Consider the following 15,344-nt stretch of genomic DNA (forward strand, 5'->3'; position numbering starts at 1 on the left):
TTAAGGTGAGGAGAGTTTGCCAAAGAAAAGCATGGTTTTAGTAGGATTGTATCTGATAAAGAATAAGAAAGGGTGGTCAGCCATAAACACTTCTGTGAGAGGAAGAGACCTCCTCACAATGACAGCTCCTGTACCAGCTGCTGCTATGGTGCCTTCCTCATTGACTTCCACGTACGTCTTATGGACAATACTTGACAGCACTAGAGATTTTGCAAATGACATTGCAGAAAGATCAGCTTTTGATTCACTGAAGATGTCAGTCATCCCCATCTCTTGTAATACCTCATTGAGGTTAAAGGTGCCTTCAAGCTTGAATCGGGGGAGATATACCTCCACTCTTGTCTCAAACACGTGCTCTGAAGAGGTCCATAGCATTAAATTTTCATAGGTCATTGTGCTTTCAATCTAGAAGAGAGGGGAAAAAAAGAGCTTAAAATAGATGGACAGCTTTGAAAAGTTTAGATCTTTACCCAGCCTTAATTCAGACAACGAACTTTCAGCCATAGTCTGTGATATATGCTGCCTTACCTGCTCCAGCCCACTGGTAGATCCATCAGCCATGTCACCTGGCAGCAGGATGATCATGCTCAGCGACTCCTGAGCATAAGGGAGTTCAAGGACCTGAGCACCCATCTCCTCAATGTAGCCTAACTTAAACATGCCTTTCTGATACATCATCTGCACAGGTTTTGTCTCATTCTACTTAAAAGAAAATTATACAGTTACTTAAGCAATACAGCTCTTAACATTTAAACTTATTATAGGTGTAACATCAGTAGTCAGGGTTTCAGCAGTAATTGTTGTTAGGCTAAACATTTTTCTTTATTTTGTTGCTTCTACAGTGACACACAAAACATCAGCTTTGCCATGCATAAATAAAGAGGATAATTCTCTGAAAAAAAAACAATTTCCCTGCAACTGATCAGATGGTGAAGTTGCTTAGTGGTGTTACACTTCCACACAGGCTGATGCTGGTTGGAGTTGCAAGTCCTAACTTGGACTGGGATAAAGAAGAAACAACACTGCAAGAATCAGGCTGTCATTTATTAGACTGATTGTTTAGACAGGAAGCAATAAATAGGTTAAGGGCAAAATCATAGCGTTTCTCAGCCATGCTCTTCTAGGTCTTGTTATCTTGCCTTTTTTTTGCAATGGGGTAGTTTGAAAGCTGTGTAAAGACTCAAGTTTCCTTTTACAGTTAGCTAACATCTAAAGCACCAAAAGAATAATTTTGGTAGATGACATATTTTCCAAAAAAAATCCTGCTAGTATGGGTTAGCATATGAAGAAAAATCTATACAGCTTCTCCTTATCTCATAGTTTCTCCTACTGCAGCAGTGCACCAAATGTTCTCAGCTATAGACCATTGTCAATATTCATATTCAAAGATACATTTAAAGTCACAAATACAAGTACTCAATATGACAGTTTCTTACCCATTCCATTCTTAACAATGGAATGCAACATGATAACTAGAAATATATGTTTTTCTGACCTTTTCCTTTGATCTACAAGGAACACTCAAAAGAGAATTTTTCCCATACAAAGCTCTTCAGGTTAAGATCAGACCTAAATCTGTCAGGTTTTTTTCTTTTGTTATGGATGAGAACTAACAGAATATTGGCACAAGATATGGAAAGAAGACAAAACTGAATTAAATGGAAGTCTTTTCTGATAACATCTGTTAGGCGAAAATGGCACACACAATATTTGGAGGAATGTGCTTGTTAAAGAATTAACTTTGCAACCATATTGACAATACCTTAGTTAAACAATGAAGGCTTTGGTGATATCCCTATGGCAGGAAAAAAAAGGGCTAAAAATTAAAATACATTTAAAATAAACCTTCAAATGTTGCAAATACTACAAATAAAACAAAATACCCTATAAGAATTTTTCCTTTTTCAAATTGCAGCTGTATATTTGCAGCTTATTGCTCTCTGGCCTAGTTTGTTTGGTCTGTTTGTTTTAATCTCTCAAATGCATAGCTAATGTTAAAATGTATTGAACATATAAATGCCAGGATGACCCCCTGGAGACTATGAAATGGGATGTTCAGATTTGCTTCCATCCATGACAACTGTCTGTAATCACTACTATGTTCAAAAGTGCTAATCAAGGCTAACACTTGTTTTTTGCCTGTCATCAAAGCAAAACTCTGAGTTGTTGCAACTTCTGAGTCTTGTACACTTTTTTAGTAAAGTTTATGGTTTTTTGTGAAAACCCTCCTCCTCCCTCTTCACAACAGGAGAGACAGGTTAAGTTCCCAGCACACCCACACCTTGCTCACCGGGCAGCTGAGCCCTGGACATTGTGCTTCTATGTTATGCTCGCTTCATTGCTCACAGTATCTAGGGTAAATAATGTTAAGATTTACAGAATGCAGATGTACCTGATTCAGTTTAAAATCTTTCTGTACTGTTTTTTGTTCCTCAAACTTGTGTTCCCAGGATGCTTTGAAGTAGATTACGTTCACCAGCACCAGCAATGCATGTACATCGATCACACCAGGAGGAAAGAGTTCCTTGATTTTACCTAAAGGAAATTTTGAAATACACAGGTATTTGCTAGTTGTCATTAAGATTCTGGACTGAGACTCAATTACTTGACTGTGAACTTAGTTTTGGAGAAACTTAGAAATCCAGTTCTTGGTTTATTCAAAGGACAGGGACCATATAGGCAAACAAATGGTAGATTCCTCTGCACTGTTACCAGCCAGGGAGGACAGGGGGGATTGGGGTCACCATATTAGCCAACTGTCAGTGTCAGTGACGATATATATGTGCCAGGTGACATTAACCACAGGGAAGGAAGCAGCACCATTAATCACATACTTCGGTTTACATGAGGGCATCTTTCCCTTTGCACCAAGCGCAGCAGTTAACCAGCTGTGGAGCTTTTGACTTTCTACGCAGAGGCTGAAGTAGGAGTTAGCAGGTCCACAGGCTTCATATGAGCACCCAGAGCAATAATGTCTCCTAACCCTGTGCAAGGTGGCTCCTGAACCTTCAGCCCTTTTACTGGGAGCCAGCTGGGGTTAACAGCTCTTTCCCACACCAGTCACAGGCCAGTCTGCCAGTACAAGGACAGGTTTGGTCAGGAGATGGGCAACTGAGAAATTAGAGAAGCTTTCAAATCTATTTGCCTGTCCCCCAGTAAGTTTTGTGTTCTGTTCAGCCAGAAGATTTAGAAAATTCTCATCTTGCTGCTACTGCAGCTCTGGCAAAACTATAGGAAACTGGCATATATCCTGTTTAGTCTAATCAGCAAGAGCCAATGGCCCCTGCTAGCCTATTAAGGGCAAGAGCTTGTTGATTGTCACTTGTGATAGTGAGCCTCGCTGACTATTTCTCGTCTTTGTGGGCATCGCCCTACATATAACCAGGTCCTTGGTCATCCTCCCTCCTCCCCCAGGTTGTTCCCAGTCTCACCATGAAGCTCACAGCTTCCATCCCCTGCTGTCCTATATCTGCATTTCTGGCTGTTTGCAGAAGCAATTTGTCTGGTCAAGCCTTATAGGTATTATTGCAATTATCATGCCAGACTAAGAGTGGGAATACAAAAGTATTTGACAACAAGCACACCTTTAATTTAGAAATAATTTAGCTGATAACTTACTCTAATATTTCAAGAGTGGATGGGAAGACAAACCATCTTTAAACAGCATGAGATTGAACACCCAGAAATGTGAATAAGTCTTTGCTTTTCATACCCTGGAATTTCTTTTGTTGAAGCAGTGGAAGAAGGCAGTGATAATATAGCTATGTTTTTGCTTTGTTTTACCTTGTGTCTCCCTTTCAATCCAAGTGTTAATTTTTATTCTGGCAGCTTCAACAGCACCATGAAAGTCCACTGTTTGCAGCATTGCTCCATACAGTTCCTCAGTGCACATTAGAAATTGCTGTAAAGCAAAATAAAGATTATGAATTGGTCAAATCTGTTAAGTACTTATTCCCGTTTGAAAGAAATCAATGGTTCAGAGCTATTTTAGAAATTATGAGGGACCTGTTGACTCCATAAGGCAAAATTTCATTTTGGAAACATCAACTATCTGAAGTTTATTCGGAGAACCTTTGAAGAAGAAATAGTTATTCTATTGAATAGGCAAAAAAGTAAACAAATAAAAAGAAAACGACAAGAAAGAGTCTTCCTATAGAGAACTGCATACCTGAGGTCCAGATAAAAATAAAAATTAGAGAAGATGCAAGATGTGTTGTTTAATGCTTAAGTATCCAAATCATTCAACAGAAATAACTGAGGTGACTAGCAAGATATCCATACTAGGATATCTTGCACAAAGCAAAGATGTGACTAGGAAGATACCCATACTAGGTAATCTAGAGACCACTCTGTCCTTCAGTAAGAAAGGAGTAAGAAGTTCAGCACAGCAGCTCTACACATGGAACTATATAACAACTCAGGTCATAAGCCCTCTCTAAGCTTACTGCTGCCCTAGTCGTGCCACTTGCAAGCCCAGAAGTAAGTAGCTTACAGCTAGCTTGAATAGGCCATTTTTGGCTGTAGTCACACCTCTGGCTGAGTGTAGACATATGCTGAAAGCGAACCGACTCCTGCTTTATTTTTGCTCTATAGCCATGATATTCACGGGGTGGGTTTTTTTAAATAAAAGACTTGAAACCTGCCACTCTTGCCTTCTTTCCACCAGCCCCAGGAGATATGGCTCCAAGAAGTACATCAGGTGCTCCAAAATATACACGAGGGGGGCAACAGCAAGGCTCACAGTTACAGTGAGGTAAGGGCCACAGCAGTTAGCAGACACAGGTAACTTACCTGCTGGAGTTCAAATCCTTGTTGTATAAAGAGATTGTTGGCCAAGGTTAAAACATAGCTTTTACCAAGGTTTTGTAGTTGTAAAAGCAGTGCCTGGAATGCTTTATGGTTAAGGTCTCCATCCTTGTTACACTAGGAATATTACAAACACAACAATTATAACGATTCCTCCACATAGCTTTGGTTGTTAATTTGCATCGTAATTAGATTACACTATAGGGATAATTCCTGTTGTACTGATTTTTAAATCCAGTTAGTCTAAGCTTTATAGCCTGATCCTCCTTCAGATGAGACCGCTGAAGGCTTTGGCATTGACCTTATGGAAGACTTGGCCCGTAATAAGGTAACACCTTGTATCAGGCTTTTCCTAGTGCATTAGGCAGACTTTATGCATATGATCTTGACTCCCTCCAGTGGTAGACTCTACTGCTTTATAACTAGTAACCTACTTTGCGGTGAAGAAAAGGCTCCTGTTCTCCCCACCCAAAGGCGTACCTGTGAGAGGGATGACTCTCTTTCCTGGTTTAGTTCTGGCTCCATTTCTGGGGCTGGACTCTCAAGGTCAGATCCAAGGCTCATTCTTCCTGCAGCTTTCCCGACATGGAGCACCTGCAGTTGCAGATTCCAAATTATGGCTATTGTAAATGGGATAAAAACATTTTCCTTGTTTAAAAGATTTGCTATGCTGTCCTATATAAATGGTATAGACTTATGAGAGATATTTTCTCAGCTTCAGTCAGGCTGAAATGACAGAGTTGAAATTGTTCATATATTCATGTTCAAATTCACATTTCTATATTAGCAAACTAAGAAGAACTTGCACTTAATCCCTCAAAATGTTAAATTCCCAATACCTCAAAATGTTTACATTTGATATGTATGTTTATTGCTACATTTACCTTAAATTTCAAAACAGAAAGTTGCCTCAGGCAAAGAGACAAAAATAGTTTTCTCTGAAAACATCAAAACTGGTTTTTTTGTAATCATGCTTAATCTTTGCATCATCTTAGGAAATATATCAAAACCACAGTGCTCTTAATGGAAACCAGTCCTTGCTTCTAATGTGCAAATGTCTCGCTGAAAAATTTCCAGCAGCTTCTCCATTATAATAATGTTGCATCATACATAAACTTGATCTTTTTTATTGAGGATACTGGATCCCCACTGATTTCCTAAAATAAGCAAGAGTCCCTGTGTATTTGGTTTATGTGACAAGGTTATGGTAGCCAGAAGGCTGCAGGGGTGGCCTCTGTGCAAAGAGATGAGGGGCTGCACCCATGTTGAACAGAGCTGGTTCCAGCTGGCTCCAAAATAAGTCGAGTCTGTTTTGCCATGACAGCAATTGGTGAGTGATTGTCCTTATCTCAATCTGCAAACTTTTTCATCTTATTTTCTCTCTCCCTGTCCTTGCTGAAGAGGAAGACTGAGAGAGCGGCTGGGTGGGCACCTGGCAGCCACCAGCCAAAGTCAACCCACCACACCCTGGGAACCTCATGAGGAGGGCATGTCTACCTTGGCTGCGGGTGACCCAGCAGTCAGACTGTGCACATGGCAGTGTTAGGATATGATGGATGAAGATCTACCAGTACAGAACAAGCTACTGGCAAGAACTTCTGCCTTAGGATTATTGGTCTTTTACTGCTCATGGGCACAAACAAGAAAAGAGAAGAAAGATTGTAGAAAGCAGAACTTGCACTGCAGGGAGTAAAGCCACAGCAATTGGAGGGGTGGCCTTCTTCACCCCCTCCCTGCCCACCTGGCCCCCTGTGAGCTCTGCAGGTGAGACATTTTGGCTCTTGAATGTCATAAGTGATAAGTGACTTAATGCTTCCTGCCACCCAGGTGCAATCACTTCAGGTTTCTGCAACTCTCCCCACTACGCACCCAGACTTACACTTTCAGGATTCTCAGAGCAGCCACAAGAGGAAGTGCCTGCCTGTAATTTTGAAACAAAGTCTGATATTCTGACAGCAGGCTGGGGGAAAGCCAGAGTGCCCCACTGTGGTGTATCACGTCCTCTCATTCAGCTCTTGCTCCATGCTCCTGAGTCTGCATGGGGGCATGGTGCAACTCACACAAGCAGATGGCAAGGATCATAGCACGCCAAGCATGACTGTGAAGGCAGCACCTGTGCTTGTATTTGTAATTGTTTCCTACAAGACCCTCACAGATGTGTCGTGGTAGGATGCCCAACATTTCCATTAAGGAAAAAGCAAGCAATGTGGAAGCACCTCGGCATGTTTCGTTAGTACTTACTTTCTCTATCTGAGCAGCAGTGTTGTTTTTTGCACCTAGACGGACCATGGCCAGGGCCACAGAGATGCTCATTGGAGAGAAGACGATGTTCGTGCCCTCTGCATTTCTGTTGAGCTTATTGTAGAGATCAAGGCAAAACTCAGTAATCGGTCTAGAAATTGAGCCCATCATGAAGCAGCTGCTGCCTGGGAGCACAAAAGGAAGAAGAAATTTAATGCAGCTTGTTGCCTAGCTAGACCACACTGTGAAGCATCTGTCTGCCCTGAGATTTTCCCATAGCTGGTTGCTAAATAATAGAAGTTTGCTAAATTCTGAGAGTTTGAAACAGCCAACCTTGCACACATCTGTTGGTCCATGCTACACAACAGGAGCAAGGACATAGCGGGTCTGGAAAAGGGACTTCTGCTCACAACATACGTGAATTCCTCAGAAAGGACCATTTTTCTGTCTTATCCCATGGTGTATCTTATTTCAGATCATGGTATTGAAATCAGTCAACTGTGGATTAACATTTTCCTTCTCCAAACTGGTTTGATGTACACAGTTCATTCTACTCATTCTACTCATTCCTCTTCTAACAACATATGATTAGTGACAGAAATTTGGTGACAGAAACTACACCTGCATATAACCATGTCTGGTAACCAGAGCTATGGTATGAGGGTTTCAAACAACAGGTTTATAAAAATAAAATCACTATTAATTAAATGTTTTCATATATGAAAAAGGGTCATTAACAGCTATGGAGACTGAAGTACATATGGAAAAATGAACAGTTTGAAATACACTTTTTCCCCTCTCATGAGTTTTCCAGGAGCCACAGATTCAGGCAGGATACACAACTAAAATTTCCAAACAAAGAAATAGCTGAACAGCCCTTAAAAGAAGTCTGTAAGTTTCTGCTCAATGATATGACAAGATCTGTCATAGACTGTTTTCTTTTGTACTAGAAACATAGCAGTCTGATACCTTTCCCGTGGGTCATTTACATTAAATCCACTCTGCTAAGAACAAGTTGGGACCAAATTCCAGCTTGGTCCTTGCAAGCAGGAAGCCAACGGAAAAAAAAAAAGGGTTTAGAAACTCCTTTCCTGTGCCTTAGGAGAATAATTGTAAAGCTGTTGTGTGGATACCAGTGGGATCACATCTGCTTTTCTGGAATCAATATACCCAAAAAACTCCACACCACTTTAGTGTCAAACAAATGATATTTTGGACAGCACGCCAGAAAAATGTGTGAAAAGGAAGGCATATACTCCTGCCTGCTTGCAGCTGTAGAGATGAGTAGTTGTGGCCTGTGTTCCAGAAAGATACTTTATTTATGGGAAAATACACAGCCACAGTATGGAGAGAAGGCCCTCATGTCTCCCACAGCACAGATCTGTCTGGCTCTAGCTTCCAGCCTGCATGGGGACAAGCATGGGTCAGGTCCATAGCAAGCTGCCAGAGCTCCTCTCCGTTGAAAAGATGGGTGAGTGCACAGCCGGGTGGTTATTCCCACCGCCCACAGAAAGCCACAGCACAGCAGGTGCTCTTTCTCAGCCCTGTGCCCCCCGGTTGCTGCAGCCCGCAAGGCCAAGTTATGTGAGGAGCTCCAGCCTGTATCACCAGAAGGCTAAGGGTGGAAAAGGCTGGTGCAAAGCTGAACTTCAGGATTTTTCATCAGCAGAGCTCTTGCATGGCTTGTCCTGGGCTGTCGGTGTCCAGCAGCCACTTTGAGAGAGGTCTAGAGCCTTCCTGGGAAGGGGCTGCCTGGTGTTGCGGACTCCTATCCCCTGCCAGCCAATGCTCCCCTGCCACCCCCTTCACCCACTGAAGCACCAGCTCTTCTACCACAGCCACAGCCCCCACACACACACACAGAGCCTGCCCTTCACAGAGCTTTCTTTACTCCAAGAACTACTCAAAATGTCTTGCGTTATCCTCAAGGATGCAGAGCGCACACTGGCTCTTGCTCAGCCATGAGCCAGACATAAACTTTGCATGAGAAGCTGGGGCTCAGGCTCCAGAAGTTACCAGGATGTAGAGAGTTGATGTGGCTCAGCTGAGATGCAGCATTTTGTGCAAACCATCTTAGCCCTCAGCAAGTGCCGGACAATGGGAATGAACTCAGCCCACACGAAAACTGACTTAGCCTAAGACAAATTGCTGCAGTGGCTTGGAAAAGCTGAAAAGTCAAGCTCCTGAATATATGAAGGTGCCATGTGTGGCAAATGAAGCTGTTTCTTGCCTTTTGACTAGCTTGGAAAGCACAGCAATAATCAAAGCTTCATCATGTTTCTGATTGATGCTCTGTGGAAAGAACCTGAAATGCTGAAAGAAAAAGTTCATATATAGAATCATAGAATGGTTTGGGCTGGAAGGGACCTTAAAGATCATCTAGTTCCAACTCCCCTGCCATTGGCAGAGGCACCTTCCACTAGATCAGGTTGCTCAAAGCCCCATCCAACCTGGCCTTGAACACTGCCAAGGAGGGGGCATCCACAACTTCTCTGGGCAACCCGTTCCAGTGTCTCACAACTCTCACAGTAAAGAATTTCTTCCTAATATCTGACCTAAATCTACCCTCTTTCAGTTTAAAACTGTTAACCCTCGTCCTATCACTACATGCCCTTGTAACAAGTCCCTCTCCAGCTTTCCTGTAGGCCCCCTTCAGATACTGGAAGGCTGCTATAAGGTCTCCCCGGAGCCTTCTCTTCTCCAGGCTGAACAATCCCAACTCTCTCAGCCTGTCTTCATAGGAGAGGTGCTCCAGCCCTCTGATCATCTTCGTGGCCCTCCTCTGGACTTGCTCCAACGGCTCCATGTCCTTCTTATGTTGGGGGCCCCAGAGCTGGACACAGTACTCCAGGTGGGGTCTCACAAGAGAGCTGGCCACACTTCTTTTGAAGCAGCCCAGGATACTGTTGGCTTTCTGGGCTGCAAGCGTACATTGCCGGCTCATGTTGAGCTTCTCATCAACCGTCACCCCCATGTCCTTCTCCTCAGGGCTGCTCTCAATCCATTCTCTGCCCAGTGCCCAGCCTGTATTTGTGCTTGGGATTGCCCCGACACACATACATGTTTCATATGAAGACAGACGTTTGTTTTACCCTGAAGTCCAGAAGTACTTCACATAGAGACCTAATATAAATGGGCAAAACAGAGGAGAAACACCCAAAAGGCTCTGTGAACAAACAAATTAAAGATGAGTTCCATCTCATTAATTGTGAAAACAGCTGTTCTAGCTCTGCTGTTTGTGTCTTTGTATGTTTGTGTGTTTCATTTTCCTTTTAATAACACAGTCATCTTACCACAAGAAAAAGACATTGCACTAAATAATCATTTCTCTTTTCTTCCACCTTCACTACCTACTATCCAGAACCTTCTGAAAACAAACCTCAGCACTTCTTTAGTGCTGAAGTTTGTGTTGTTCCAGTTCCACGCCTCTTGGAAGACCTGAAATGGAGCTGTGAAATCGTTCACGGCAAATGTAGGTCATGAGGCATATTGTAGGTGTGCCCAAACCTCAGAACGAGTCAAGGAGAAAAAAAGAGTTAATAAACTTCCACAGCAGGAAGGAGGCACCTCCACCCCACCCTGCAGAGAGAGGACTGGCTGCCACCAGGAGCTGGGAACAGGTTTTAAAAGCGAGTGCCTGGCCTACCTCCTTTAGAAAAAGCAGCAGGCTGTCCTCAGGGTGACATCCAGGTGCAAACACTATGGCCAACTCTGTGGTTTTGTGAGTGCAAACTAGAGAGCTGCCCTGGAAATACAAAGCAAGGGAGGGCAGGTGTGGGAGGAACTCTCTTACTGCAGAATGAACGGATTTAGTGAACTTTTTTAATCTAAATTGGGGCGGGCACAAGTAAAGCCATGCATGTAACCTGTGTAATCATTCAATCAGTGAGAGTTTTGGAGTTACTGCAAGGACAGTGGATTTTGGAGAACACCTACATAGTGGACAACAAATGGTAACGTAACTTTTAAAAGATCTTGGAGTGGTAAGGAGAGGAGATATAAGATCAACAGAAGTGTTCCAGGAAGATCATAGCTGCCATTCTGCACTAGCCAAATTGTCTGCACTGAACATTAGCAATCATGCAGAGACAGCAAACAGGGCTGGGGCTTTACAGCTGATGAAGGGACATGCTTTGTGTGATGGTTCGGTAGCTTTTAACATAGTCTGGCAGATGGAAATTGCTGGCGCTGTTATATGTGAGCACAAAGCTACCCAGGAAAGGAGCTTCCTTCAGAAGAAACCACTGTATACCGGAGACCTTGTAAAGATGACAAACTTCTTCTGTGGCTGTGTGAAATTAAGAACATCTCTTTTCTATAACTATTCATGATCTGTTCTCTCTTTACAGTTTGTTCTCGGCTAAGGGTAGATGAAATCAAGATAAAAACTCTCAAAGAATAAAAAAGCTGTGCTCAAAGCTATCATAATTAATAGGTGTATCAGATTATACTATGCAGTCAACAGGAGGAAGCAGTAAATAAGGCGGGGAGGCTAAGAGCACTGTAGCCTTGTTTTTAAGGTAATTCTATATTTTATACAAGGTAAAGCAAGAAGGAACCTGTTTTCCCTGATGCCACATGCCGATTGCATGTTTTAAATATTCAAACCTGCCTCCCATTAAGGTGCTTTAATGCACATTCATTTCTCATATACAAAGGAAGACAGAATTGGCAGAAATGACATGTGTCTATCCTAGAAAAGGAGCACTTGCCAGATAATACTGTCTCCTCACAATCTATGAAGTGACTTTCTTATTTTTCATGACCATTCGCACAAAAATACATTTCCAAGTGTTTCTGTGCTGATTTGGACTGAAAGGGACTACAACTAATTCCTACGACACAGAAATTCTAATCATCCCTATGTGACACAAAACATTTCCAAAGCAACATGCTTTAAATTAAAAACCAATACATTTCAGTACAAAAATAACTTTTCAAGGGAAATGTTACCAAGTTCGTTTTCTAAACAACTTAGCTTCTCTGGCTGCTACTTTTATGCCAAAAAGGGCTTTTTCTGACTGCTTTTATTATTTTGCATCAGTACCTCCAGGATGTATCTTTTCTATCACTTTCTAGGCCAATTATTCCTTCATAAACAGACGTGGATGTACATTGGGCTGTTACGGGCTGTACAGTGGCAAGTTATTTGCTATGCCTGTGTGCAGCTGCACAGTCTTCTCAGCAAGCTTGTAAACATCGTTGCCAAACCCAAGAGCTAACATGTTGATAGCGAAGACTAGTATCCCCACTAACAAAAGAAAACCTGAATACCACTCCACCCTTCCTATTTTATACAGTCATTGTTTAACAACATAAACAATCCCCCCCGCCCCCAGCAGCAGAGGGGATCAGGGTACAGGGAAAACGACCCAGTGAAAGAACTGCATGCCTTCTCTCTCCTCTAGTGAAAATTTCAAGGCTTTTTCTTGTGCCATGGAAATCTGAGTAAAGAAGGGAAATTAACCTGTTATCTCCCACTTCATGGGTCAGTTTGCCCAGGTCATCAGCACCATCGCTTTATGTGAAGCCCGTTTCTACCAGAGTGGGTAGAGGTGCTCTGAAAGAGCCTGCCTTTCAGCCCTCCTGGAGATATAGGCAGAAAAGCATCTGCTTTCTGGCATAAGCCTCTGAGCTCATCTGTCCTGTGGCAATTAGAGCTTTCGATGGGCAGAGATGTCCTGGGGAAATTTCAGATTCAAAAGTCTGTGAAATTTAGGCAAGAATCTTCAGATTCATAGCTTTGGACATGTGTCCCTAAATTCCCCTTTTACATCCCACTGAAGACCAGCTCCCTTTGTGTAACCTCTTGAGCCACCTGAATTTTAGCAGTGTGTTTTGCTGCCTGCAGCCTGTAAAGGTATCTCCCTCTCTGTCCCATCTGTAAACACAATGTTTACTTTACCAGCCTGTAGACTACTTTGGATCTGCCAAAAAAAATCACAAGTTATTTTTGAAAAAAAAAAAAAAGAATTGTTTACCTTCTTGCCTGAAGAAGTTAAATGAAGAGCACAACAGCTGAGCTCTGGAGCACGTTCTTGTGAATACTGTATTGCAAAAAAACTCTCCTGTGGGAAAGTTCAGCCTCTAACCAATTGTTGATGATAGCAGCATGTTGCAATTTAATGCAAATGCCATCAACATGAAGCTTCCTTCAGAAGACTGGGAAACCTATATCTAGCAATATGCTAATAGCTTTTCTCTCAAGGCTGCCCAACAAGTTTGGCAGGCAATATCTTCTGGCAGCATCTCACGATTGCAATGCCAAGTCACCCTCAGCTGGAAAACTGGTCATTAACCCTGGAGATCCATGGCTGTACTGCTGTGCGTAGTCCCTTTCAAATTTGATGGGGTCTGACCTGGACACAGGGATGTGCAGGGATCATGTCAGGATTCAGAGAAGCCTTGTTTGGAGCTGAGCTTGCTTGCAGAGATAGAGCAAATGAATTGGAAATGCATGAGCTTTATGTTGCCTGCAGCCCTCTCTCTCTCAGGTATGGAGTCAGCTTTATGCACATCGAAGGAGCTTAGAGAGGGGAAGAAGTATTTCCTTGAACTGTAACAGGAATCCCCAGCCAGTGGGTATTCTTTTAAATTGTTGGAATTAAGAATAAAAGAAGGCCAGGAGTGGCTGATCACTTAGGTTATGCCTCCAGCATAACGTGAGATGGAAGTAAGGAGATGAAAAGCATGGAGCTGCACTAGCACAGTGTTTGATCTCCCCTCATCAGCACCACTGAGCTCAGGTGCAACACTGGGTTATGGCAGCTGGACTCAGGGGTCAAAATGAAGTCCTCTAGGGTTGTACATAACTTTGCAACCCTGAAAATTTTCTGTCTTTCCTTTCTCATCTCTTCTTTCTTCCTACAAAGCATAAAACTGGCTTTGGACTCCCAGGATATTTGAGGGATCAGACATGGTGAGGAGAGAAAGGAGGAAAGAGGAAGAAGGTCTCCCAGCACCATCTTGCCCTTCCCATACTTCCCTTCTAGCGTTGAAGCTGGGCCACCCTCTGCCTCAAGCGCAGCTCCTGACGTGCGGAAAACAGACTCCACAACCGGCAGGGTTGTAAAGTAGGTATGTTTATTCAGCGCTGGGCAGCACGGGGGGTAGTCCCACCAAAATCGTGTGTGCAGGTTTGGCAAATTCCCAGAGAATATATACCATAAAGTTATACATAGTCATAGGATTTCCGAGAACTCATTTACATAGCCATGAGATATGCAAATGTCCGTTCGCATGCGCAGTCATTTTTCCTGGTGGTCCTCAGGGGTCTTCAGATGAAGGCCCGTAGTCTTCCTCACTGTGTTCGCTGACTGACCCCTGCTTCTGCACAAACTCAGTCCGGGGATCACGTAGCCCATGTCCTTTGAGGTAGCTGTTGCAATTCCCTTATCGCTATGTTCCCGTGCATCCGCCCCTCCCAAGGCCCAGCCATCTGAAGTGAGACCAGCCTGGAGCCTCCTTATCTTACAGCCATTACCACTCTCCAAATTGTAAAGGCTTCCCTTTGTTTAGTTGAGCACCCAGGATAGTCGAGTAATTAAAGTATTTACAACATCCCCCTTGCCCTTGGAGTCCCAACGTTTCACTCCCACCAGCTTTGCTGTTCCCTGCTCCTCTGCCAAGTTCTCAGCCCAGCTGCCCAGGCTCCAGTGCTCCAGTGCCCAGCAGAAAAGAGGGATTTGTAAACAATGCAAGATACAACGATAAAATGAGTGTTCTTCTTACCTCTATTCTTTTCCTGGCTTTTTTGCTTCCATTTGCCATTCACTTCTTTGTTTCTGTTTTTCCTTCCTGCATGTTTCTGTAGTGCTCCTTAGTCTTTCTCCTGAGTTCTTTCTGTTTCTTTATCTGTTTATTTTTTTGTTTCTGCACATTGTCTTACCATGTGTCTTTTCTTCCTCTACCTTTATGAGTCCTAGCCTCTTTCCAGTGACAGTCTTTTTGAGTATCTTTCAAGACTTTCCTTCTTCCAGTCTCTGTGCTTTCTCCCTCCCTCCTATATTAACATCATTCCTCCACTGATTTATTTTACTTGCTCTGTATCTATATTCCCTCAGAACCTCCTCGAAATCAGTTTAACTGCTTTGCCTCAGGAAATGTCAATGTACGTGCAAATGCTGTCTCTTCTAGGCCCTTAGGATAGTATATTCAGGGTTCAAAACTGTACTGCTTTTCCAGTGGGGCCAATTGGCTCTACATAGCATTTTTCAAGTTTCAAAACCAAACTGCTCTTCCTCACAAACAACTTTTGTTACCACAAGACATTAGGATGTATCCCTTCTCTTCTACAA

At 42.9% G+C, this 15,344-nt stretch overlaps 1 protein-coding gene across 1 annotated transcript; it reads right to left on the reverse strand.

The window, feature by feature from the left end:
- LOC137660825 (leukocyte elastase inhibitor-like) lies at nt 1–12,163 on the reverse strand. The gene is given in 9 exon segments (XM_068395921.1): nt 1–405; nt 529–699; nt 2,393–2,535; nt 3,784–3,901; nt 4,792–4,923; nt 5,287–5,400; nt 7,048–7,228; nt 10,694–10,696; nt 12,120–12,163. Coding segments are annotated over 9 exon segments (1,311 nt in total).
- Between the last annotated feature and the right edge of the window lie 3,181 nt (nt 12,164–15,344).

Source organism: Nyctibius grandis, chromosome 3, assembly GCF_013368605.1.
Source record: "Nyctibius grandis isolate bNycGra1 chromosome 3, bNycGra1.pri, whole genome shotgun sequence".
NCBI lineage: Eukaryota > Metazoa > Chordata > Aves > Nyctibiiformes > Nyctibiidae > Nyctibius > Nyctibius grandis.